Below are 26,131 nucleotides of genomic sequence, written 5' to 3'. Positions count from 1 at the left end.
TCCAGGATGGGTTTGGGGACCGAGGGTCTGTACCTGTCTGAGAGGTAGTTCTGAGATGGGGTTTTAGGGTTGGGCAGGGGTCTCCAAGGTTGGGAGACACGAGGCCACGGACTTACCCAGTTAAGATTTGAGGTGTCCATGTATCTGAGGGATCCTGATGTCAGAGGGACCCTCCAGGGTCTGACTTCATTTGGAAGTGGCCTTAGCAGCGTTATCCCAGGGGGCTCTTCTCCAGGGTTTTGTGGGAGGGGTCTGAGGGTGGCAGCAGGATGCCCTTTCTGGTAAGAGTTGCCCCGTCCGTGGAAGAAGGGAATGTGGTAATTCTAGTAAGGTAGCTTTGCCCCACAGTGTCCTTCCTTGCTGGGGCCAGGGAGGATTCAATCAGAGCTGTTTTTGGGGAGGAGATAAACTGGAGGTCGGGGGCTGACAGCCAAGCCCCACCTCTTTGATAGTGGAAGGGCTGCCCAGTGTCTGGAAGGCGTGCCACTGCTGTTTCTGGAGATCTCGCTGCATCCCTTGGGGCGTGGTTTGTTCTCAGGGGTAACTGACTTCACTCTTGCGTTTGCAATGTGTGCTTTCTTTTCTCCTTTTCTCCCAGCCCTTTTGAACTCTTTCCCTGAAAGTCCAGTCCTGTGAGTCTGGGTCTTCTCCAGGCAGGTGGACCCAGGCCGATCCAGCTCTCCCCAGCCCATCTACCACTCCTGCTCCTTTGTCTCTGAAGTCTGAGCCTTCCCACGCCTACAGGGCTGAGCTTCTCACCCAGAAGCCTGTGGGGGGGCTTTTGGCTTTCTTTCCGAAGAGGGAGTGATTGTTCAGCACTGAGCCAGCCCCCTTAAAAGGGGGCTTGTATGGAGGTTGCACATTCAAAATCACTGGAAAACCCTCAACAGATCATTGTCCCGAGCTACAGAGAGGCCACTGTAGTAAGATGGTATCAGTCTTTCCATTAATCCACCCCTTGTTTTCCCGGGCTTTGTAACAACTTGGCACATACAACTTGCTCTGAGATGCAATTTACCCTATTTATGGTCTCCATGTGGCGCTTTCCTTTTTAGAGAAGAATAAGTGACAAAATCCATCTTTCTTGACTGAATGAGAGTTTCATGTCTCCAAAGAAAGAAAATCTTTGCTTAGTTTCTCTGCTTTTCAGTTGCCAGGAGACCTTTTTGTTGATTGTCAGCAGGCATCTTTCTAGTTTAATAATAAAACGATAGGTATGTTTCTCTACTTGGTAACACTGCCTACAAGTTATTTTATTATATGTGACTATCCAGTTTCGGAACAGAGTACTGTAGTTATATTAGTAGAACATTAATAGAAGTAAACTGCTTTTTAGTGCAGGGACGATTGCGGAGTCAGGTCATTCTGCTGACTCCGGCTTCACCTGTTTCCGCTACCTGAGAAACTGGAGGTTACTATTTAAAGGGAAAGGTAAATTAATCTAGCAGGATTTTTTTTTGGGCGGGGGGTAAAGGTGACCTTCATACCAGAGTACCCTATAGAAATACTGAGGACCAACTCCTCCTGATTAGACCACGTGGTTAAGTTCAGTTACTCAGCAGAAGTTTGTTCTTCAGGGTGTACTGCTTTTAAAACAAGGAAACTGAACGTGAAGACGGAAATACCTTAGCCAGGCAGCTCACCTAGCCACGGTCACCCTTTGCAAGTCCTGTTACCCTGACCGTGTGTGGTGCGTTTCTGAAGGAACTGGTGTGATGTGAACAACCAAAATTCTGACCATGGTAGTTTCTCTCAGCTACTAATCTTGTGTGTTGGTTTATTTGGGGATGGCTGTGAGACACAGTAGAAGAAAATACTTTGTGAACTGTCCACTCTTGACCAGGTGGCACATTTATGATCTGGTGTTAAAGAACATTTGGGCTCTGGAATGATACACTCCAGGCCAGACTGGGCCCCTGCCCAGCTGTGTGACTGCAGGCAGGTCACCTCACCTCTGTGAGCCTCTGCTGGGGAAGGATATATGAAAATATTTATTTCTTAGAGTTGATGTGGGGACTATGTGAAAGAGTGCATGTTAAGTCCTTAACACGGCATATAGTTAGTGTTCAATAAAGAGTAATTGCAGTTAGTAATTTGTAGTTCTCTTTTTAGAACGATTACTGACCATCATGCATACAGATCATCCTGACCAGTTAATAGGGTCTCATCTCAAGAATCTATAAAGTAAATATTTATTTGGTATTAGCCTAAGAAACATTTTACCTTTCTGTGGTCAAAATGGTTATGTATGTATCTCAGTAGGACTAGGATGAGACAGTAAATGGAACAGGACTTGCACAGCATAGAATCTCTTAACCCTGAACCAAAGGCTTTTTTTTTTTTTTTTTTTTTTTTTGGCAGAAGGAAGTGTTTTAAATTGTAGAGTAAGGCTTCTTCAAGCCTGAGGGGCTATTTTGTGGCGGCTGGGAAGTGTGGCTAGGTTTTGAAGGCATTCACTGTTAGGTTTAAATACAGCTGTGCATTATGCTTCACTTACATCGTTTTAATTGTGGCATCTGAGCTTTAGTCCAGCTCGAGAGTAAATTCAAATCATGCTGGAGCTGCAGACATTCTCATTTTCCCTGCCCGTGGGTTTCTCTTTTCCTGTTCCTCCTGTCTGTATGCAGTTCTCTAAATGTAGTACATCCCTTGTGATGGTAGGTTCTTTCCTTTTGCTCTGGGCTGATGGTTGTTACGTACACGTTTTTATTTTTATTTAAAGTTATTTTTACATGGCAGTGGAATGTGCCTTTCTCTATGTGTCCACATTAACCCCATTGGACTTGCAGGGCACTCCCTTAAAAGGAACTGTCGCTTAGGGGATTAGGCAGCTAAGCTGGACCTCCTGGGTCATTTCTCCCAGTGTGCCATCTGAGGAAATGCTGATTGGTTGATGTTAACTAAGGATTCACTAAGGATTCAAATTCAGGATCTTTGTTCCTGGGGCAAGTGAAACTGCCCACAGGCAAAAACTCTGCGGGTCTGAAAAATAGATTGTTTTGTGGAAAGTAAAGAGTCTGGTCTGGAAGAAGCTGTTTCCCTAAGGCGTGTTCTGGTGTGATTTGTGTGGGGCTTCGAAGCTACTGCATGAATCACAATGGTTCATTGAAATGAACCGACCAGGGACTGCTTCCTCAAACAAGCTCTGAACGCTGGTGGGACTGGTTTTTTTTTTTTAATTTACTTTTGGCTGTATTCGGTCTTCATTTCTGTGCGAGGGCTTTCTCTAGTTGCGGCAAGCGGGGGCCACTCTTCATCGCGGTGCGCGGGCCTCTCACTATCGCGGCCTCTCTTGTTGCGGAGCACAGGCTCCAGACGCGCAGGCTCAGTAGTTGTGGCTCACGGGCCCAGTTGCTCCGCGGCATGTGGGATCTTCCCAGACCAGGTCTCGAACCCATGTCCCCTGTATTGGCAGGCAGACTCTCAACCACTGCGCCACCAGGGAAGCCCCGGGACTGGTTTTTAGAAGCTAAGATTTAAAACCCTTTTGAGTGTCTGCTACTGGAGTTTGTTTCTGTTCGTGTTGTACAATCATTATTGTATATATAAAGGCTTCAACTTTTATGTTTAAAACTTCTCTTCCATGGACCTATGACTTTAACTCTTGTGTAAAAAATTACTGTGCCCCAGAATATTTTCTGAAATCCAGTATTATCTGACTTTTTCTTTCTAAAGAACCTGAGAGTTTTGTGACTTATTTTAAACTCTGCTTCCACTGTAAAGTGAGGATGGTAACCATGCCTGCCTTCTAAGGTTCTTGTGAGGCGAAGTGGAATAGCAGGCGAAGTCAGCAGAGGCTAGCCCCCTTTCTTTAAAGAGATTTTCAGAATTGTTAGATGGTCTTAGGTGAAATCCGATCCCTTATTTCATTTAGTTGTGGTCTCCTTCTTTTGTATTGATCAGAAGTGCAGTGGGGGTGGTATATTACAGAACTGGCTTTTGATACCAGCAGTGTGACCTTTGGCAAGTATTCAGTCTTTCCAATTGCAGTTTCCTCATTGAAAATAAAGGGGATAATAGCAGTAAGCTACTCCATAGGGTTGAGGGTTGCTGGGTGGACTAAGTGAGATAAGCCTTTAACATGCTTATCATAGGAACTTCCCTGGTGGCCCAGTGGATAAGACTCCATGCTCCCAATGCAGGGGGCCTGGGGTCCATCCCTGGTCAGGAAACTAGATCCCACATGCGTGCCACAACTAAGGAGCCCATGTGCCACAACTAAGACCCAGTGTAACCAACCAGTGAAACAAATAAATGAATCTTAAAAAAAAAAAAAAAAAGATGTTTATCATGGTACCTGGCACAGAGTGAACACTCAGTAAACTGTTATTATTCAGTAGTATTGCCAAAACTAGAAGGCATAGTGTCCTTTCTGCCATTTCAAGAGATTCCATTTCGTTTAAATGCTGTGGAGCACTTACTGTGTGCGAGGCATTATAAAGGTTAGAAACATGAATAGCATATACTCCCTATATTATAATCTAGGAAAGAAACCAAGTACACAGACATCAGTACAAGAGAGAATAAGAGGTAGGGAGCTTCAGTTTGGGGAGATGAAAAAGGTTATGGTGGCGATGATGGCACAGCAACGTGAGTGTACATAACACCGCAGGAAGCGTGCACTTAAAAATGGCTAAAGGGGTCAATTTCATGTTTTGTATATTTTACCACAGTTTTTTTGTTTTTGTTTTTTTTTTAGAGAGAGGGAGAGAGTAAGAAAAAGGCCACATGTGAATTGTAAATGACATTGAAGTTCAGATGAGAGGCTTTCTGGCTAGATTAGGTTCCTACTGCAAGAGATGGACTTTGATAGGCAAGTAAGATTTAAGAAAATAAATGATCAAATACAGTAATTCCTATACCAAATACAGTAATTCCTATACGAGGGTGTGGAATGATACAAGAAACATCTGTGTACCTGCAAGCGGCTTTGGAAGAAAACACGACCAAGCCAGAGAAGAGCCCTCTGTGCTCCATCCTGAACGTGATTCCCCACCCCCCAGGGAGCCACTGTCTTGAATTAGGTATTTATTTCTCTAAGTAGTATTTTGACAAAAGTGGGGGCCCACGAAGGAGTGACAGCCTGAGCACGGCACTGAGCAGGAAAGCACGGGACAGGTTTTATGACTCGTTGAGTTACCAGATCAGATATGCTTGTGCGAAGGGAAGTGATAGGAAATAAGGCTGGCGAGGCGGAGAGTCAGGCGAGAACTCAATGGCGGTTCCTTTGGTAGCACTGAGTTTCCGTGACTCTTTGGAACAGGGCAGCAGTGTGACCAGAAGAGCACTTTAGGAAGAGTATTTTGGCGGCAGGGTGTGGGCGGGAGTGGCATGGGGAGGTTCAGGAAGACCAGGTCAGAGGTGGAAACGGAAGGGCAGGTAAGAAGAGGTTAGGATTTGAGCTAGAGTTCTGGGAGGGGAGTTGCAGACCAGCTGGTTGGACCCCTTCACACCATGGTGCCCTTGTGGAGCTGTCCCTCCCCCTCCCCTGCCCACCGAGGGACCCCATCAGCTTTGCCTTCCAAATGCTCTCCCCCCGTCAGTCCCAGACACACGGTCCCTTAGCCTCTTTGTATGCCTCCTCGGTGGAATTTGAGACACATTTTGTAAGTCCTTTGCTTCCCTGTGTCCCCGACTGGCCTGGGGGTTCCATTTTATCACGTTTATTTTTGTGTCCTTGGCACCCAGCACATGCCTGGCACACAGGATGTGCCTAGTTAGTGCTGCTGAGTGAGTGGAGGTAGCTGGGCTTTGAGTGGAAGTGAGAGGGTGGGCCAGAGCGAGGCTGGAGGAGGGAAGAGGGGGTCCTTGAGACCGTGGTGGCCTGGGTGTGGGGGACAAGCAGGGCAGCTACATGACATCGTCCGGCAGGCAGCTGAGAGTGCAGTTCTGGAGCTCAGGGGGATGGTTTGCTTAGAGATACAAATTTGGGGGCTGACTTCGTCCAAGCACTTGTGGAAGTCAAGGAGAATATAAAAGTTTGAAAAGCCATTAGGAGTAATTGGGTTGGGAGAAGGAAAGAGGTGCCATGGAAGGACACGGGTCCGATGACTCGACTTTACAGACAAGTTGACATCCTGTTGCAGTGCCTGTACCGTACAGACTAGTCAGGAGGAACCCAGAAACAGGCTGCACTGGTTGAACCTCATTGTCGTGTGCAGAATTGAGGTGCTCTTGAGCTAAGCCAGCCTCGTTGTAGATTTGGCTTTTATCACAGTGTTTGTAGCGGAACGTTGCTATGGGGATCATGCCAGGTAGCAGTGCAGGGTTGCCTCTGACGACCTGTGCGTCAGCCGCTGCTCACAGATGTGATCGCTGAGGCTCAGCACGTGCCGGGGCAAGGGTTCTAGCTGGTTTATTTCCTTCCTCAGCTGTGTGGGGTTTCCACATCCCATCATTATTCAGGAAAACCATCTTACCCAGTGGTACAAAGACAGAGGAAATTTCTTCGTAGAGTTACTTCATAGGGAAGAGTGAAAGTAGAGCAGTAGATGGAGTTTTGTGGTCAGTAGGTTACCTTGCAGTGCGTCAGGGGAAAGCTTGTCAACGCATTTCTCATGGAACTGTGAGCAGCATTGGTCATCGTACCGAAGAGTGCGTGTGAAGAGCAGATGTTTGAATAGCTGTTATATTACAAGCAACGTCATAGTTAATAAAAGGCTTGATTTGAAAGAAACATTATCTCCAAGGTTAGCTAATGGCACCTTGAGGTTATATTCATACCCATAGCCCAGGGCTGAGGTTGGCAGAGGGACAGTAAGTGCTAATTGGTGTTTGCCGTCAGACAGCGGCTTTCATTAATGTGAGCACAGCTGAGGTGGGGTAAGTTTATTCATTTACTCAACCTTTATGGAGCACCTTGCGTGTGGGGCGCGGGGTGTGAAACCGCTCAGCCAGAGTTTTCATCTTGTAGGATCTCGCAGGTATGCAAAAGCCAGTTTCAATGTATGGGTGAAACAGTAGGGGTGAGGACATGCCCTAGTGGGAGGGAGAGCTGGTGAACCTTTGCAGGGCTCCGGGAGATCCTTGGGAATGTTTCCTGGAGGAGATGACTCATGAGCTATGATTGGAAGGGTGAGTTAACCAGGTAATGAGGGAGAAAGACTTCCAGGCTTCGGGCTGGGCTGCATGAACAGAGGCACAGAGGAGAGAAGCAGAGATTGTGTGCACAGGAATACTGCAGGCCTTGCTGGAGGGGCCAGGGCAGGGCGTGGGGGGAACGAGGCCAGAGAGGCAGGCAGAAACCAGACAGCCCCATGTTTCCTGAGAAAGCTTGGGCTTCACTCTCCAGTCAGAGGATTTTAAACCAGGGAGTGGTGTGGTCATACTTGGCGATTTATGTAGATAATTCAGGCAGCCAGGAGAGGATGGATTTGAGGGGGTAAGACCAGAAAGCGGGGAGATCAGTTAGAAGGCTGAAAGAGGATTGAGAAGAAAGATTTTCAGGCAGCCAGACTCTTTGACTTGGAGGCTTACACCAGACTCATTGCACAGCCTGCTGAGTCTTGCTTTGCACACAATTCAGATAACAACACGCTTGGTCCTATGGCTAATCTGTCAGCGGCAGATTTTTTAAAGGGTGTAGGGAAAAACTAGTAGAGCCAATTACACCATCCAGAAATACATGAAGCTGCACAAAAAATGTAAGATCAGCTGTTAAGCACAGGATTTGGGTTGCTAGAAGACTTCGGACACGGATTAACCTTTCTAAGTATTGGTTTCCTCATCTTTAAAAGGGGAGAATTAAAATACCGTCCTTATGAGACTTTGGAGGATTAAATAAGATAATGTTTGTAAACTGTGGAACACGGTGCATGACCATGATAAATGCCAGTAAATGAAGCTGCGACGGTTGTTAATGAAGTGGTTGAGGCTGTTTGGTTTAGGGTAGTGCTTCCCTAATTCTGTGATTGTTAATGGCGATTACAGTAAGAGGGCTCTGGTAAAGAAATTGGGGGAATCTGGTTAAATAAGAGGGGTTTTGCTTTGCTTTGCTTTGTTTGGTTTGGTTCTTACAGCTAGTGTGTGTTGTAGTATTTCCCACACTTACTCCATCGCAGAACTCAGTCTGGTGGGGCTAGGTTCCCCGGGGCACACTTGGGCAAATGCTTATTTAAGGACATAAATGTATCCATCTGCTTCCATGGCCCAGGGGTATTGGTTTTTCATAGACCCACTGTAGTTACTTGATATTGATGATTCTGTCTCATCAAAGGCTGTCCTTTGTGCTTTCATGTGCTCTGTTTAAGAAGGCAAGGAAGGAGACTTCCCTGGTGGTGCAGTGGTTAAGAATCTGCCTGCCAATGCAGGGGACGCGGGTTTGAGCCCTGGTCTGGGAAGATCTTACATGCCACGGAGCAGCTAAGCCCGTGCACCACAACTACTGAAGCCTGTTCACCTAGAGCCTATGCTCCGCAACAAGAGAAGCCACAGCAATAAGAAGCCCAGGCACCGCAACTAGAGAAAGCCTGTGCACAGCAACGAAGACTCAGTGCAGCCAAAAATAAATTAATTAATTTAAAAAAAATAAAGCAAGGAAGTGTATATAGTATTTAAGATTTCTGATCCCAATTGATCAAACCTTTAAAAAATGACATTTTTAACATGTTTATTATAGAAAAATTTAAAAATACAGAACTATAAAGAAGAAAAATACAATCACATGTAATACCACCGCTCAGATAAACACTTAAACATTTTATACATTTTCTTTATGTGTTTTCTACCACTAGGATCATTCTGCATGTAGAGTTTTTGACTTCTTTTTTATCTAAATTTATGCTCTGGGCATTTTCTTATTTTTTGTCAGAAGATCCTTACATGACATGATTTTTAGTGGCTTATGATATTTTATCATGGAGGTATGCCACAATTTATGTGACTAGTCCTTTATTACTGGATATTAAGGTACTGGGTTTTTTTGCTTTCATAAATTATATTGCGGTTAACATCTTTGAACATAAATCTGTTAAAATATCAACACCTAATTTTTTTGAAAATGAGTCAGTCTTAAGTATCTAGGCAGTTCTTTTAGTTAGAACATCTTATTCCCTACATCACTTATAATTGCAGTTTTTTTGTTGTGAAATTTAAGTAGAATAATTTAGAATAACTCATTCTCCTTTGACTAATCCCTTTCTCTACCCACAGACTAAAAAAAAAAAAATCTCGTTATTAGAATAGCATTTTCTCATACTGAATAGAAGATGAATAATTTCAGTCATGTGAGAGTAAACTTTTATCTATTAAACTGAATTCTTGAGTCAGGTGTTGGAAAGTTCATGTCATGATGTATTTTAAATGTAAAAGCAAAATTGTCAAAAGATGTAGTCTTAATATACATCTGGGATCTACCTGGATAGGCATTTTCTTATCTGCATCTGTGTAAAGACTATCCCAGAAAATTCACATACATGCTTTTCTTGTAGTTTGTGGTGAAGACGGGAAAACCCCAAAGCTCTTACTAAACAAGTGAACGCTTTGGTTGGTTGTCTTGGCAAGAAACTACTAATAAGAAAAGCAAAGTTTAGAAATTCTGTCTTCTGTAGGCTGCTTTCTTTTGGGGAGGGGGGGAGGGATCTGGATTTTTAAATTACGGTAGAAGCTATTAATTGACCTCCCTCTACTTAACTAAAGTGTTCCAATAATTGGCATTCTCCATGCCCTTCATCAAATATAATGATTGATGCCCCCCCCCATCATGATTAGATGCCCGGGCATTTCTGCTCCCACACCACACTTGCGTAATTACCGAGAGTCAAGTGTGTTTTCTCTCAGACCTGTTCATTCTGATTTTTTTCTTTTTTTTTTTAATTTTTGAAATTTATTTAATTAATTAATTTATTTATGGCTGCGTTGGGTCTTCGTTGCTGCGTGCAGGCTTTCTCTAGTTGCCGCGAGTGGGGGCTACTCTTCGTCGTGGTGCGCAGGCTTCTCATTGCAGTGGCTTATTGTTGCGGAGCACGGGCTGTAGGCGCGCGGGCTTCAGTAGTTGTGGCACACGGGCTCAGTAGTTATGGCTTGCAGGCTCTAGAGCGCAGGCTCAGTAGTTGTGGCGCACGGGCTTAGCTGCTCCGCGGCATGTGGGATCTTCCCGGACCAGGGCTCGAACCCATGTCCCCTGCATTGGCAGGCGGATTCTTAACCACTACGCCACCAGGGGAGTCCCTCATTCTGATTTTGTTGCAGTAATTACATGATTTCATTAAGTACTGTGGCAACCGAGGAACCGTGCGTGAAAAGAGTGAAAACTGTAAGCTGAGTGCTTTGGAAAGAGTTACTATAAGGTGATTCACTAGGGGAAAAAAAGCTTGCTAGTGTTCCAGGAGGATTCTGCTCTCATCTTGCTTGTCCAGTGTCTTCAGTTTCCCCACATTAGAAGGTGTGGTCTAGGCAAAGAACTTCTGGAAATCGAGCTAGTGGACCCTTTCTCTAAGAAAGGACCTTTGCCTTAAGTGAAAAAAATGGATAGATCTTTAAAATTCTATGTGTTTAGTGAGTTACTGCTTTAACCAAACTGCTTAGTTAACCAGCAGCTGACTGGTTCTGATTATATGAAGTGAGGGCTTCTCTGTGTTTTCCTGGCTCACCTGCTGTGAGATTCTGATTCTGTAGGACTAGGCTAGGGCCAAGTGTGCCAAGCCCCTTGCTTTTGGGAGATGAGGGACAGAGGCAGGTAACATTGTGTTCAGCTTGGGTCCCGTCCTGCCTTTTGCTTCTCATCCCTTTCTTCTTCCACCCGGAGTCCCCAGGAATTACAAGGCCAGTGATACTAGGAAAGTAACATGCATTATCGACACCACTATCCACACAAGTCCAGGAAGTGGGGAGATCTTGGTCCCCCCCCTGCCCCCCGCCAAATATTAGGAAATACGTCTTCTAGGAAACAAAAAAACAAAAAAACAACGGAACACCCTGGTATGTTGTGCCTGCCAGAAGTAGAAAACAATCAAATCCTGTGTAGCTGAGACCACTTCTTCCCTGGGGCTAGTCCGTTTATTTTCAAGCCCAGCTTTTTGCATTTCCTGTGGTCAGTTGCACTTACAGTGAATAACATACTAATTTTTAAGATGCGAGTCAGCTCCATATGGAAGGGATTGGTCGAGTCTATGTCCATTGTCTGCTACTTTCTGAGGACAGCAAGTTTCTCTCAACAAGAAGGATTTTGATATCTGCGATCAGAAGTAGCAGTCTTTATTAATCTAATATGTTCTGCTTGTTGAGTGGTTGTTTCGGTGGAACATTTGATAAGCAGCTGGCAAATTTACTTTCCCGAGTAGGCTGTAGCCTTGGAGATGGTTTCACACAGCCCACGAGATTGCTGTATTTTAGAACAGTTTCATAATGTTCTACAGTTCTTTCACTGCATTTTTTGTATTTTCATATCCTTAATTTTTTTTAACATGTTAAACAGTCCAACTCAGCAACTGTTAAGTTTTTTCATAGAAACTCAGGGAACATTTGGATTGAATCAAGCCACATTGGGTTGTGTTTACAGGTCACCTCTGGGTTATTATAGGCTTGGATTACAGGCTCCACCTGAAAGCCTGCCTTCAAATGGAAGACTGGTGAAATGAGTGCATCACTGGGAAGGTCTTTTCACTGAATGGAAGATGAATTTGGGTTTTCTGATAACCTAACCTTTAGTATTAAAGCCCAAACTCAAATTGCATGTGACTTTGGTGAAATCTACCGTAAAATTAATTGGTGAACTAGATCAAGTGTAGCACGATAAAAGGAAACGAGGTTAACCTGGCTGAATGCGTGCCAACCTTTTTATCACCTAATCCATAAGCCTGCTGTGTTTAACGTCTGAATGCAACCTGAACTTTTCTAGTGGAAAGTAAAAGGCTAAGATTTCTTTCATTCTGTATCTTTGTATTATATATAACTTTCTATTTAATTTTATTTGGAGAGGAAAAAATCAAAATGAATTTCCCACCAAAAGGAACCAGTGTTTCTTTGAGAAGGACCCATCTGAGTTAGGGGCAGCAAATGTACAGATTGGTCTGGGACATCTTGTTTTACCAGAGAGCAGGGCAGCTGTCAAACCTCTGGAGTATGTCAGCCTAAGAGCCAGCTCGAAGTGTCTCCCACTGGCCATGGACAATTTGAGCATTGGAAAGATTAATGACTACAGCTGATTAAAAATCTGTTACTTAATAATGATACCTCCAAAAAAAGCTTATTGGTCGTTTTTGGAGGTTGCTTGAGCACTAACTCAATCTTCTAAAAGTTGGCTTTAAAAGTGGAGGGGCGGGGCTTCCCTGGTGGCGCAGTGGTTGAGAGTCTGCCTGCCAATGCAGGGGACACGGGTTCGAGCCCTGGTCTGGGAAGATCCCACATGCCGCGGAGCAACTGGGCCCGTGAGCCACAATTACTGAGCCTGCGCGTCTGGAGCCTGTGCTCCGCAACAAGAGAGGCCGCGATAGTGAGAGGCCCGCGCACCGCGATGAAGAGTGGCCCCCGCTTGCCACAACTGGAGAAAGCCCTCGCACAGAAACGAAGACCCAACACAGCCATAAATAAATAAATAAATAGAAATTAAAAAAAAAAAAAAAAAAAAAAGTGGAGGGGCGGCAAAATCAAACATTAATCCTGCTTTTTCCTATATAAATTATTTCCGATACTCAAACAGATGAGGCAGAATGCTCATAGAGGAATTCAAGCCAATACATACAAAAGATGAAATTAAAGAATTTTTAGTAAGTGTAGCTACAGCATTGTAGTTAGAGTTATGAAGTTCTTGCCCATTAAACATACATATTAAAGTTTTTAAGGGTGAAATGATATTATGTTGAGATTTGCTTTAAAATACTTCCCCCCCAAAAGTGGGGAGTACAGAAGAAACAAGACTGGCAAATGTCGCTAATTGCTGAACCTGGGAGAAGGGCACACAGGGATTCATTATACTACTTACCTCTGCTTTTGCTTTCTGTTTGAAATATCCTAATAAAAGGGTAAATGAGAGGCATAAATAGAAATGAAATTTAGGTGATTACTGGAACTTGAAAATAGAGAAGTGGTGGTAGACTGGATTTTGTGTAGTAGCGTAGATTCTGTGGCATAATTCATGGTGTAATCCTGTAGAAAACACACCTGGAGACAAAATACCCTAACTCTTAATGTCATACCTCTGGAGTTACTTCCTGGCACTTGTGACTTTGGTGATCTCTAAAACCTCCCTAAGATTGCATTTCCTTTTTCCTGAGTAAAATGGGGACAAATCTGTCTCACCCTCGCTGAGAGGATTAAGGAGATATAATGCATGAAGGGACGGTGGCAAAGCGCCAAGCACGCGGTGAGAGCTCAAGAAATGTTCACAGGTACTGTTGAACTGTGTCAGGTGCTGGCGAGAGTGAAGCTGTCACGTCACCACCAGTAACTTGTCTTACTTAAATCTTTAAGTTCGCATCTGTTTGATTTTTTTTCCCCCTTTTTCTCCCCTGAACCTTTCTTTTTTAAACTTTTTATTTTATATTGGAGTATAGCCGATTAACAATGTTGATAGTTTCAGGTGTACAGCAGAGCGACTCAGCCGTACATATACATGTGTCTGTTCTCCTCCCCTGAGCCTTTTCTTTGAAGAGCAAATGCAGTCAGGGCTACAGGCTGCAGTACAGGGTGAACGGCGCCCTCTGGCGTTAGGCCGTGGGAGCTGAGCCCCGCCCATCTCCGTGGCGGTCTTGGCGCGGAGACTTAGGCTCAGGAGGACAGACTGTGTTCTGGTTGCTGCCCTCCCAGAGCCTGGCGTGTAATGGTGCTTCTTAAGTATTTTTTGAATGAATGAATGAAACGCGCAAGCCGCTGTGTTGGAGCATGTTGAGCCATACATAGTCTAGGTACTGGAGTTCATTGAGTGTCTTAAAAAAAAAAAAAAAAGATGTGTAAAGTATTGTGGGTTCCAGGCCATCACAATCATAAACATTACTCCCACATTCTCGTAGGCTTTCCAAGAGGGCAGAATTTCAGCTCAAGAGAAGGGATTGTGTGACGCTGACCCACCGCTAATGATTCTCCACATATGTGTTGCATGTCTGATGTCTACGCAGTAATGGGTAGTTTTGCTTTAGAGCAATCACTGTCATAATCTTATTTTTTTCCCTTTATGCTTTGCTTCCAAACTGTGATCACTCCTGTGGTGAAGTAGGGGTGCAGATAGTTTCACCTGGTTGGTTGTAATAACGAGCATTAATCTATGATGTTACTGTTTAAAAATTTATTATAAACATTCAAAGAAGCTAATCTTCAGAACAGCTTAGCAAGGTTTTAACAACTGACAGGTAGTGGCCTGAGGCCCAGCAATCAAGAGTCCTCCAGATTGAGTTGAACACATATTTAGCAGTAGGCATGTGTTGGCCTGGGTACTGTGCTGGGTTCTGGGTGTCGGGGAGTGAACAGGGCTCAGTTTTCCTCTTAAGGGGCCTGAGGTTCTCATCAGAAGGGTGAGTGTGAGCTCAGACGCCGTTGTATTTCATGGGGAAAGCCATTCCAGTTCTGTCAGTCAGGCCTTTGGCGAGACACGGCGCTCAGCTTGGGGAAGGTGGGTGTAGATGCCCCCAGGACTGGTGCAGGACTGGCCACAGGTGTGCACTTCTCAGCCCCAGGCCTGAGGGATGGAGCTGGGTGTGGAGAACGAGAGAGGGGGCTGCTTTTGATTGGGGTGGGGGGTTTGGTCACCTACAGCGACCCCAGAGGGAGGGGACCCAGAGAACCCCCTCCTCATTTCACTCTCGTCCCACCCTCAGTCCCCATCGCTGAATCCAGCTAGAACCAGAAGGCAAGGGGCCTCGGTGGTGGATGTGGATCAGCCAGTTGGCCCCTGGGGCACAGAGCAGGATGGAGAGGGGATCTCAAGGAGAGATGGAAGATTCCAGCCCTGGATTAGTCCTCTGGATGCCATAACACATTACAGAACTTGGTGGCTTAAAACAAGACAAATTTATTCTCTCACAATCCGGGAGACCAGAAGTCCTAAATCAGGGGTGTCCATGCATGCTCCCTCCAGAGACTCTAGGAGAGAATCCGTCCCTTGCCTCTTCCAGCTTCTGGTGTTGCTGGCCTCCTTGGCTTGTGGCCGTATCACTCCATTCCCTGCCTCTGTCTTCACATGACCTTCTCCTCTCTCTGTGTTCTCCTCTGTGTGTCTTGTATAAATCCACTGGCCATTGGATTTAGGACGACCCAGGTAATCTAGGATGATCTTTGTCTTCTTTAACTTAATTACATCTGCAAAGAGTCTTTCCCCAAATAAGGTCACATTCCCAGGTTCCAGGGATTAGAATGTGGACATTTCTTTTGGGGAGCCACCATTCAGTCCACTACAAGCACCCGTCACTCGCAGGAGAGTTAAAATGCCATTGTGATACCGTGATAGCTGTTGGTGTGACTTTGTTTAATTTGCCTTCAGTCGAGGGGCACTCCGCGAGGGCAGGGTCCGGCCTGCCTCGTTCACCCCTGTGTCCATCGCCGGCCCTGCCCAGGGTCAGTGCGTAACAGCGCCTCAGAAAATCCTTGTTTGGATGAATGAATAAACAGATGAACAGACAAGCACCATGAACTACAATACAGAGTAAAACCAGGGGTGTGCTCTGTGAGGCCACAAAAAAGAGCTCAGATGTCACTGTGTGCTGAAGGAAAGCCAGTTCAGTTATATCAGTTGGGTCTCTGGCACGACAGGGGGCGCTCAGCTTGGGGGAGTCGAGGGACGTTTAGTAAAGGTGTTCTTTACAAGGAGATGGTGGGTGTAGACCCCTCAGGGCTGGTGCAGTTCAGCTTCGAGCCGAACACTTGCAGGGATGGATCGAGCGATGTGTGAGTTGTGCCTCGGAGAGCACCCGGCGATCAGGCAGCGAGAGCGTGTGTAGCTTTGCGTGCGGCTCTCGGAGTCGAAAAAGGCCCAGAGCCACAGCCAGGGCAGGGGGTTTGAGGAGGGGCGTTATATATAGGCCGGGGAGCAGTGTGAGCAGAGTTGTTGGTGAGGAGTGTTTTATCTGCCAGACGGAATGTTTACTTGTTAAATAAAATGGGATCCTTGACTTTGTACAAATACTAGGCCTCTGAGCATGGCAGTAGGTGAGAGGGCAAACCTGTGTTTTTTTGTTTGTTTTGTTTTTTGTTTTTGGGCTGCACCTCGTGGCATGCGGGGATCTAGTTCCCCGACCTGGGATCGAACCTGTGCCCCCTGCAGTGGAAGTGCAGAGTCTTAACCACTGGACCGCCAGGGACGTCCCCCAAACCTGTGTTTTTATTCTTAGTTCCCCAGCCCAGATTCTGTGTCCTTAACTGGGTTTTGAGCATTTAAGGGACTTCAGTACGATCAAGAATTTCCATCTATTTTGTTGAAATTTACTAACATAATTCAATAATGTCATTTACTTTGTTATGATAAGGATTATATTATAGTGTAAAGGGGGAATAAGGGACTACTCTGAGTATTTTTCCATAAAAGATTTAGCTTGGAAACGTAGGCAGATTTGCCCATTGTAGTGTTTATAGGAAGGCACAGTTATAATTATAGTTGAAGGGGCAGACAGGCCAGCTTAAATCGGAACTTCACATTGTGGAAGCATCTGGTTTGGAAAACATCCACTACAGACTCAAACCTTGACCCAGCTCTGGACAGTGGGGCGCAGGCAGGCCCCCGTCCTGGCCCCGAGTGCCTCTCAGTTGTAACTACTGCATGTGTCATGCAGAGGGGGGTTTGTCTGTTTTCCTCCTCACCAACTTTATTTTCTACCACACTCCCCCAACCCAAATAAATAATGACCTGTGCATTTGAGGTAGAATGTACATTCTGTGAGAATGTCATATAGTGATGTAAGCCTCCCAGGAGAGAACAATATCTCCACTCTGCCTGGACAAGTATATGTAAAAGACCTTGGTTTTTTGTTTGTTTTAAACAAAGGCAGCTTATCTCCCTAGAGCCTCTGCCCTTCTGGTTCTACTAATACCTAACAGGTTTTTTCTTTTTTAATTAAAACATAATTATTTTCTATAAATTTATATATGCTTATTATAAATGATTCAAACACTATACACAAGTAGAAAGAGGAAAGTAAAAAAAAAAAAAAAGTCACGCCATTGAGAGGTCGCTGTTAGCTTTGGGTGACCGTCCTTTCAGACTGCCCTGCTCACGGATGGACAGATGGGCAGAAATCACTGTATAAGTGGATCTTATTGTAAATGCTGCTATCACACATCTCAGTTTTCTTTGATTTTGAACAGAAAAGGAAACTGAAGTGAAACTGAGTACATTTATAAAAATGTTTCATTACCACAGAGAGATTATTTCCTGAAAAGATTTCTCTATGGTTAAGAAAAAGAATCATGAGAAACCATCAAGAGGCTGGGACCCAGTTTTCAATTTCAGGGTGTATGGCTCCGCACGAGGCCTCCTCTCGCGCGAGTCCTCGGATCAGTAGGACGCGGGGTGGAGAGTCAGACTGCGCGTCACCCAGCGTGGCTGCCACTTAAGCCTTGCTGAGTGTGGTGGGCATGGTGCCCCGAGTCCTTTGCAAGCGATAGAACAAGGCTGGCTGCTTCCTCCCAGTTTTCCTCAGCTGGGATGATGAAAAGGAACGTTGGGGAGGAAGGTCTTTCTCTAATGCAATATCAAAGGCGTGTTTGGGCGCTGATGCTTGTGCTGGAAGAGCTTTATCAGAGGCTTAAGAAAGAGGCTTTTCCCCACTTCAGCCTACGCCCTGGCCACCGCTCCCGCCACCACTGTCTCCACTGTCCACCTGGAGAGGGTGCGGGTGTGCCCTGGGTGGCCACTGAGAATTTCCTGATAGTCTTGTAAAAACATCTGAGTACCCGGGGATAGAAAGAGTACAGCCAGCATAACGGTCGTCTCCATCGGTTGGAATTTTGTTTTGCCTCTGCATTCTGTGCATGACATGTTGTAGGAGAAGTGATTCTGACCTGCCTTGGACCCCAGGAGAATAAGCTTTATTCGTAGATATATTTTAGGGTGGAACTGTGAGGCAGGGATCACCTGGGGGCTTTGAAGACACTCTCTAGGCCTGGGTCCCCTCCTAGAGAACTGGGCTCATCTGGGGCTGGTCTGGGCCTGGGGAACTTGTCAACGCCCCCTTGCCTTCAGGTAGTTCAGCTGACGCTGAGAACCCCTGCAGTAGGCTGGCACTTGGCGGTGCTAGGACGGTGCACTTCCCTCACGCGATGCCTTTCCAGTGGCCCCTCGGGAGCCCTGTGCTTGTGGTCTGCCTGCGCTGAAGACTTGGGGAAACTCCTGATCGGATGGCCCTTAGATCCAGGACGAGTGAGACCCTCCACCGCAGTCCCCAAGGGTTCCTCTATTACGGGAGCCCGTCTGTTGCATAAAGGATTTGGGGCATTTGTTGCTTGACAAGCACAGCTCATGGTTTTTTTCTTTTTGACTCTGCATTTTGTTACCCACCTTGTTTGCCAGATCTGGCCTCAAGTGACTGGCTTTTTAGGGGATGAGAGGGTCTCTGATTGATTCAGCAGATCCTTGCTGAGTGGCTGCTGTGTGCTGGCTGTTTGGCACACCACAGATGACAGGACGCCCAGAGGGGGTAAGAGTGAGCGGGCGCACAGACGTAGTGCTCACTGGTTGCCGTTGGTGGCAGGAAGGAAACAGGTGCTGTGACAGAGGGCGGCTGCTGGCTTAGCGACGACAGCCAGGGAGGCCTCTGCGGACACGGCGCTCAGCTGGGGCCGGGCAGTGAGGCGGGGCCGGGGGCCTGCTGGGGAGAGCTTGGCTGGTCCTCAGAACTGCTGGGACGGGGCGAGCGAGGGCCAGGTCACCCCAGGGCTCAGGGATCAGGGCCTGACGAGTTCGGTTCCATTTTCGCTGATTCTCAGTTGGAGAATAGGAGGGTGCCTGTTCCTCTCACTTCTCTGGGCCTCACTCAGGGCCTGGCAAATAACAGTTGCTCGGGAAGTGTTTATTGAACACAGAACTGATTGAGTCAGAATGATGGCGTGCACGGGGCGGTGGGTCCTGACAGTGGCCTTGAATACCTGCCCCTTCCCGCCCATCAGATGAGACCAGTGGGAGCAAAAGATCTCATCAACAGTCTGTTTTATTTATTTATAATTAAAGTTTAAATTTTGAGATAATTGTAGATTCACATGCAGCTGTAAGAAATAACACAGAGATCCTGTGTAGCCTTCACCCGGGTTCCCCCACTGACAACATCTTGCAAAATTCTAGTCCACTCCCAAGCCAGGATTTTGACACCGATATGGTCAGAGCAGGGCACCGTGGCCACGAGGAGCCGTCTTCTTGCCTCTTACAGCCACTTCCCTCCCCCCAACCACGAATCCATCTCCGTTTCTGTAGTTTTGTCCTTTCAAGAATGTTGTATACACAGAATCTTGGAGTCTGTGACCCTCTGGGCGGGTTTGTTTCTTTCGCTTAGCCTTGTCCCCTGGATCTTCGTCCAAGCTGCACGTGTCTCAGCAGCTCATTCTTTCTTAGGTCTGCGCTCTGCTCGTGGTGTGGGTGTAGTACTGCATTAAGCCGTTCACCTGCTGGACACCTGGGTGGCTTCAAGTTTTTGCTTACAGAGAAGGGCGTTCTGAACATTCATGTGCAGGTTTCTGTGTGAACATAAATTTTCATTTCTCTGGAATAAATGCCCAAGTGTACGATTTCTGGATGGTACGGTAGTTACCTGTTTTGTTTTAAAAGAGATTGCCGAGCTGTTTCCAGGGTGGCTGTACAATGGCTGGTTGGTTTGTTCTTTTAAATGGCTTAATCGAAGGGAAGACCCTTCTGCAGGACCTCTGCATGCAGTGTACCTGGAGGCTGAGCTGCTGTGGGTAGGGGTTGGGGTGGTGCTGGGAGCCCCCCAGGACCCCTCCAAAGTCTGCAGGACCAGGAACCCGATTAAACCAGGGCTTTCCAGCCCCCATAGTCCTTGCTGGCTGAAAGCAGCAGCAAGAGAGGAGAGTATTTCTACTGTACTAGTTTTATAGTGTTGAGCTAGAGGCTTCATATTCTATTTTAACTTAAATTCTGCTTTACCCTGAGCCTAATCTTGAGGGCGCTGCCCCGTGGTCCATGCGAGAGAAGCAGATTACGTGTCTGCTGAGGAGAGGAGCCCCCCACTCGGTGCAGGGCCTCCTGCTAGAGACCTGCATCCATGGCTCTTTCTTTGTTCTCACACGTGTGAGAGTGTGTGTGTGTGTGTGTGTGTGTGTGTGCACGTGCTGGGAATTGTGCACTAGCACCAAAGGGTATGGCTGGAGGGGGAGGGGTTGACGTGGAGGCAGCAAGACCAGCAATCTACAGTCAGACGAGCAAGAGGAAGGAAGTAGCAGCGAAAATAGCCTGGGTGGAGTGGGGTGTAGAAAATATCAAGGGGAGGACAGGATTGCTGGTGTGGGGCTGACAGAGAGCTTCGGAGAGAAACGGGGGCAAATAAGACTTCAAGTCCAGAAAGCGAGGCGGCTGCAGGCCGTGGAGGAGCCCCTCACCAGCAAGTGGAAAGGGGACTGAGCCAGAAGTAAGACACGTTGGTATTTTTGCTTTTTTATTCAAATGTACTTCTGGTTACGTTTCATTAGGACTTCCTCACCTTTTCTCAGACCTCGCATTAACCCCTCTCACCCCTGAGGTCCAGGCGGGCTTCTCCACCCACTCGTGACCTGCCACCCCCCGGAAGCGCAGGACCCCTGTCGGGCAGATAAATCCCCGCCCCCAGCTTTGGGTCAGCGGTCAGGAGCTGGGGAGACTCAAGCCTCTGCTCAGACGTGAAGAGCCGGTGTCGGGCGTAGGGGCAGAGTAGAACAGGGCCCCTGAGTGGATTCCTTCCCAGGGTCTCGGGCTTTCGTGTTTGATCTCAAAGCCTGATGACTAAGCCTGAATTGACACCATGCCAACTGGCCCTCCTCTGTTAAAAAGTGATTCTTTCACTTCTCTGGAACAGCAGCAACTCGTTTTGGAAAACTCTAGCTCCAAATCTTTAGAGCCGTCCGCTCCTAAGAGCACAATGGCAGTGGTAAGGAATTCCGGTCACAGCGCAGCTCCTGGGGTGAAAGCTTCAGCAGGTCCTGGGACAAAGCCCGTCCTGCAGGCCTGGAGGAGAGGAAGTGGTCTCGCTCTTTAAGAACGGGAACAGCGTCCAAACTAGAAATCGGGGCTGGCGTCGGGATGGGGGCAGCTGCCCAGCCAAACGGAAGCTGCTGCGGTGGCCCCGGGGGTGGGGCTCGGGGCTCACACGCTGGTTCTCATCACCCTGTATGGTCTTTGCAGACGCAGAATGTTCAGCTTAACAAAGAAATGACGCTGGCCAGCAACCGGAGCCTGGCAGAAGGAAACCTTCTCTACCAGCCCCAGCTGGACTCTCTGAAAGCACGTTTGACCCAAAAATACCAGGAACTCCAGGTGCTCTTTGAAGCCTATCAGATAAAAAAGACCAAATTAGGTAACTCTTTCAGGGTGATCTTTCAAGAATAAAGAGCTGAGGCAAGGGTGCATTTTCAAGCTGTTGCACTAACCAGGAAAGAAATGTTATTATGGAACAATTTCAGATTAAGACAGTCATTACTGCTGTGAAAAAATAGTTTATATATAGGATTGTGTCAGTAATTTAGAAAAAGAGACTTGACTACTTTTTAAACAAGACCCTACCTTTTCCAAACAGTATAGAAAAAAGGCAATTTTCTGAATTATGATATACAACTAATGTTTTATCCTTGAAGTTAGGCCCTCACAGTTAATGTTGAAAAATATTCATCCCTGGAATACTTTATTTTAATGTCACACTTTACTTTGGAGCCATTATGAAGTGACGCAAGCATTGACTATTGTTGAAGCCTCAGTGCATTGGGGGTAGCTTTCAAGGAAACTCTGAGATTAAGAGAAGGTTAAAAGGGGAGTTCCCTGGTGGTCCAGTGGTTAGGACTCAGTGCTTTCACTGCCGTGGCCCTGGGTTCAATCCCTGATCAGAGAACTAAGATCTCACAAGCCGAGGGGCACAGCCCCCCCAAAAAAAAAAGGAGAGAGAAGGTTAAGAAATCACCCCCTTCAGTGAAGTGTACAGTGACGTCCGATACCATGATCCCTGTATCCGTATAACTGCAGTAGAAATGCACTGTAACATGCCCGACCAGAATGAGTAAAGGTGAAAAGACGGGCAACACCCGTGCTGGTGGGGATGTGCGGTTCTTCCATTGCCGGGAGGAGTGAGAATTGGAGAAGCTGTTTGTTAGCACCTGCTACAGTGAAAAGTAGGCATGCCCTGTGATTCAGCAGTTCCCCTGCTGGGTGTCTCCCCCGCAGAAGCGAGTGTTCACTCGTGTCTATCGAAAGATGCACGCGAGAACGTTCGTTATAGCTTGCTCTGTGGGAGCCAAACTTGCAGACAGTCTAAGTGTCCGTCCACAGAATGATGGGTAAGTCGTGACACTTACACAACTTTCAGTGCCACAAAGCGCTGAAAGAAATGAACTGCCGATTCGTGCAGCAACACGGATGGTCTCAGAGACATGGTATTGAGTGAAAGAGGCCAGCACAGAGCACATACTGTGTGAGTCCACTTGTGTGAAGTTCAGAACCAGGCAGAACTCTTGGGTAGTGAAGGTCAGCACCTCTGGGAGTGGGCCTGGGAGCCTGTGCAAACATTCTGTATCCCAGTCTGGGTCATGGTGGTTGGGTTTGTGTGTGTAAAAATTCAGGTGGTACGCTTAAGATGTGTATACTTTATGTATGTATGTAAATTATCACTCAGAACTCCAAAGGAAATAAATTATGGGGTGACTGCAGGGTTAGGTTGCAAGGTTAGGTCACATGCTCAGTAATTGCCGCTGCGTTGTGAGGCAGGCGGGTGACACTGGCTGCGTTACGGCCTTTCCTGTCAGCTTCCTGGAAAGTCAGCTCAGTAGGTGTGACTCTCCTGTCGCCTATCCAGCGAAAGTACACTCTTTCTTCGAAAGGGAAGTGGGGAGGAGACTGGGGGAGCGTGTCGTCCTGAGGGGCCGGGGATCATGGTGGTTTCTGAGGGTGTGCCGGTGCCCCTCACCCGATCGTGCCTCCTGCTTCTTCCAGATAAACAGTCCAGCAGCGCTTCCTTGGAGACCCTGTTAGCGCTTCTGCAGGCGGAAGGGGCCAAGATCGAGGAGGACACGGAGGTAAATCCAGCCAGCCCAGCGGGACGCCCCAGGGCAGTTACCCGGGCCTGGGCCCAGCTCCCCCAGGGCCAGGCATGCCGGCTGCGCGGAGAGGGCGGCCCAGCCGGTGGGCTGGGGAGAGCGCCAGCCTGGGGGCCAGGGGAGCAGCGGGGGCGGTCTGGTCCTCAGGTGAGGGGTGCACGCTACACTGAATCGGCGCCCGTCCCGTGGGTGCCGCTGGCTGAGTTACCATCTGTCTGCGTCAGCTGGCCGGGCACAGCCTGTGGGCACGGCCAGCTGAGCACCCGAGGCTTGAGCCTCGCTGAGCGATAAGGAAATGAGTCAGGGTCCAAAGTTATGCAGTTGTAGCCTCGCCGGACTAGGCCGAGCGCTCTGAGGAACCGTCGGGCGGGGCGGCCCTCGTGGGCGCGAGCAGGTTTCTGTCCTGCCGACTGTGTGGGGCTGTCAGGGCGCAGCCAGTGGAGGGAAGGAAACGCTGGTCTCTGGCCGGGGGCTTAGCAGCTCGGGCCCCTCACCTTAAGGCGGGCTCTCCCCAGGGCCCGCCACCTGTCCGGCAGGTGGGACCAGCCCACCTGTCTTCCCGCTCACTCGGCCCGGGTGGGGCGCCAGCGGGGTCTGCAGCGAGCAGCGGCCGGGGACAGGGAAGGGATGCGTGTTGGGAGGAAGCTGGCCCTGCCTCCCCCGGTGCCCTGCGGGGTGAAGGGCGCTTCCTTCCCTCACGGCTGACCTGCCCCGTAAACCGGGTTTCTCCTGCTCCTTCAGAACATGGCAGAGAAGTTTCTCGATGGAGAGCTTCCCCTGGACTCCTTCATCGATGTCTATCAGAGCAAGCGGAAACTGGCCCACATGCGAAGGGTTAAAATCGAGAAGCTCCAGGAGATGGTGCTGAAGGGGCAGAGACTTCCCCAGGCCCCGCCGCCGGCCCCGCTGCCCCCCAGGGTGCCCGAGCCGGTGCCCGCTGCCCCCCTGCCCTACCCCTCCCCAGAGGCCAGCGGGCCCCCCTCTGCGGTGCCTCGGCGCATCCCTCCCCCACCGCCCCCGGTGCCTGCGGGACGCTTAGCCGCGCCGTTCGCCGCCGCCCTGGGCTCAGGACAGGGCCCCCTGCACCCAGTGGCGCAGTGTCCACCGCTGCCCCCGCGCGGGGGCCTCCCCGCACAACAGGGCTTCTCCCTGCAGCAGTTTGTGTTGCCACCGTACCCGCCGGCGCTGCCCCAGAGACCCCCGCCCCGGCTGCCTCCGCACCAGCCGGGCTTCATCCTCCAGTGAGCGGCCCTCGCCCTCCCCGCGAGACTCCCTCGCCGGCGCCTGCTGGCCGGGTCCGCGCGCGCGCAGATGGGGGCCGTGAGCACCGGCTGCTCTGCCAGGGGCTCTGGTGCTCGGGCCAGGGCGTCCATCTGGTTGTAGAGCCGTAGGTCAGGGGTAAGCAGACGTAGAACCCTGGTTGTGGACACCTAGGCGGTTGTGCGCTGGGCCTCAGCCGGGCCTCCCCGTGGTCGCGCTGGTTTGTCTTCTCGGTGTGATTCCTCAGTCTGGTGTTGAAGTCGTGAGTTTGGGAAAAGGCTCCCCCCACCGCCTCCGTTCCCACGTAGGATCGTGGTCCTCCCGTTGCAGCTTTATTTAATAAGCATGGTTCATCATTTCTGCTTTATTTTCAAGATGGTTCTGTGTGTCCCAGCCCACCGCCCACCGTAGCCCCTGGTGGGGGTCGGTCGGTGGGCCAGCCCGGAAGGTGCTTACTGAACCCGTGTGGGGCGGGCGGTCCTCACAGCCCCTCCCTCCCCCGAACCTGGATGCTTCAAAGCCACCCTCGGAGTTTGCACTTGGCCCACTGCCATGTCCAGAGGCCGGGCGAGTTGCAGCCGGGTGAGGAGGTGGCCGGGAGCTGGACTTTGCACAGCAAATGACGGCCCCAGCTCCTCCTCCTCTGCCTCCGCCTCGAGCCAGCCCGAGGCTCTCTATGAAGAAATACTCCTCCAATATTTTTACTATGTGTGTAATTTTCCTGTTTTATATTGGGAAAGAAAACTTTTTTGACACTCATAAGACCATTCAGGGAAACTTTATGAAAAATGCACATACTGTTCTGAGCAGGTTGAGAATACAGATGACGTGAACGCAGTTTCCTTTCTTGCAAGCAGTGCACGGTTGCCCCTGCGGGGGCCCGTGCTGTGCCTTAGCTTACCTGGTGCCAGGAGTGGCCGGCCAGGCGCTGGGGCGGCGTCACCAGCCGCTGCTGCCCCTGCGGCTCTGCGTTCCTTGTCGTGTTACAGGTGGAAGAAAAGCCCACCCACTTTGAACCAGAATACCCTTAGCCAATATTCTCTGCCTCTGACTGGGCCTTGGGGCAGGGGTGTGACAGAGGGATGCCAGCAGCATCTCAGCTCGGCCTGGAGAAAGCCTGCCCTGCAGCGTTAGGGAGGTACCAACAAGCTCTGATGCTCTGGCAACACCCCGGGCTCTGCCTGCCCCCTGGGTTCTCATCCGCATGTACCATGTGTGCTGGATTCCCAGGGCCCCAGGCGGGGCTGGGGGTAGAGTTGCCGCCCACCTGTTGACCAAAAAAGGCCCGTGTGCTCAGTTGTGGAACTCCTGACTCCGGCCTGTGACTCCCCAGCTGGCTGCTGCCCAGGTGACGGAATCCAGGCAGAGCTCACACAGGGTCTGTCCTGGCAGGCCCTGGGCGAGGCCACCAACCTTTGTCCTCAGTTACTGTACATTTCTACTCCTGGACTTGAACTCTGCTGTATCGTAATTGTTTTTAAAGAGAACCGCTGCATAGGACGATTTACTGCCCTGCCAATCAGGTGGGCCTGTTCACGTCTGTGAATCTCGAGAGTGGTGCCACCCACCCCGTACCTCTGCCGCCTGCAAGGGGCACAGCCAAACGTGTGAGCTCGGCGTTGATGTGGGGGAGGGCCGCCAGGCTGGCCTTGCCGTCTCCAGGGCCGCATCTGCGCTGTGGTTGTAAAGCTGTTAAGACCCTTTTTAATAAATAGAGAATTGTTAATAA

The 26,131-nt window shown here is 48.7% G+C and overlaps 1 protein-coding gene and 1 long non-coding RNA gene across 3 annotated transcripts in view; one reads left to right on the top strand and one right to left on the bottom strand.

The window, feature by feature from the left end:
- The window catches only part of LOC309611488, a 19,873-nt gene extending 7,620 nt beyond the window's left edge, over positions 1–12,253 (bottom strand). Inside the window, exon 1 of the long non-coding RNA XR_014234557.1 lies at positions 117–12,253. This is a non-coding gene — a long non-coding RNA (uncharacterized lncRNA). The remainder of the gene's footprint in view (positions 1–116) is intronic.
- Positions 1–26,131, top strand: part of VPS37B (VPS37B subunit of ESCRT-I) — a 26,871-nt gene extending 740 nt beyond the window's left edge. Inside the window, exons 1-4 of one of the 2 annotated variants that reach the window (XM_082356012.1) lie at positions 13,898–20,495; positions 21,245–21,416; positions 23,039–23,121; positions 23,884–26,131. In XM_082356012.1, coding sequence (XP_082212138.1) covers positions 21,272–21,416; positions 23,039–23,121; positions 23,884–24,387 — 732 coding nt within the window. In that variant the 5' untranslated portion in view covers positions 13,898–20,495; positions 21,245–21,271 and the 3' untranslated portion in view covers positions 24,388–26,131. Of the gene's footprint in view, positions 1–13,897; positions 20,496–21,244; positions 21,417–23,038; positions 23,122–23,883 lie in introns of those variants that run through there. The other variant, XM_082356011.1, reaches the window with a different exon arrangement.

This window comes from Balaenoptera borealis (genome assembly GCF_965194805.1).
Source record: "Balaenoptera borealis genome assembly, chromosome: 14".
NCBI lineage: Eukaryota > Metazoa > Chordata > Mammalia > Artiodactyla > Balaenopteridae > Balaenoptera > Balaenoptera borealis.
The sequence above is the reverse complement of the archived record's forward strand: the minus strand, read 5'-3'. Positions and strand labels throughout refer to the sequence as shown.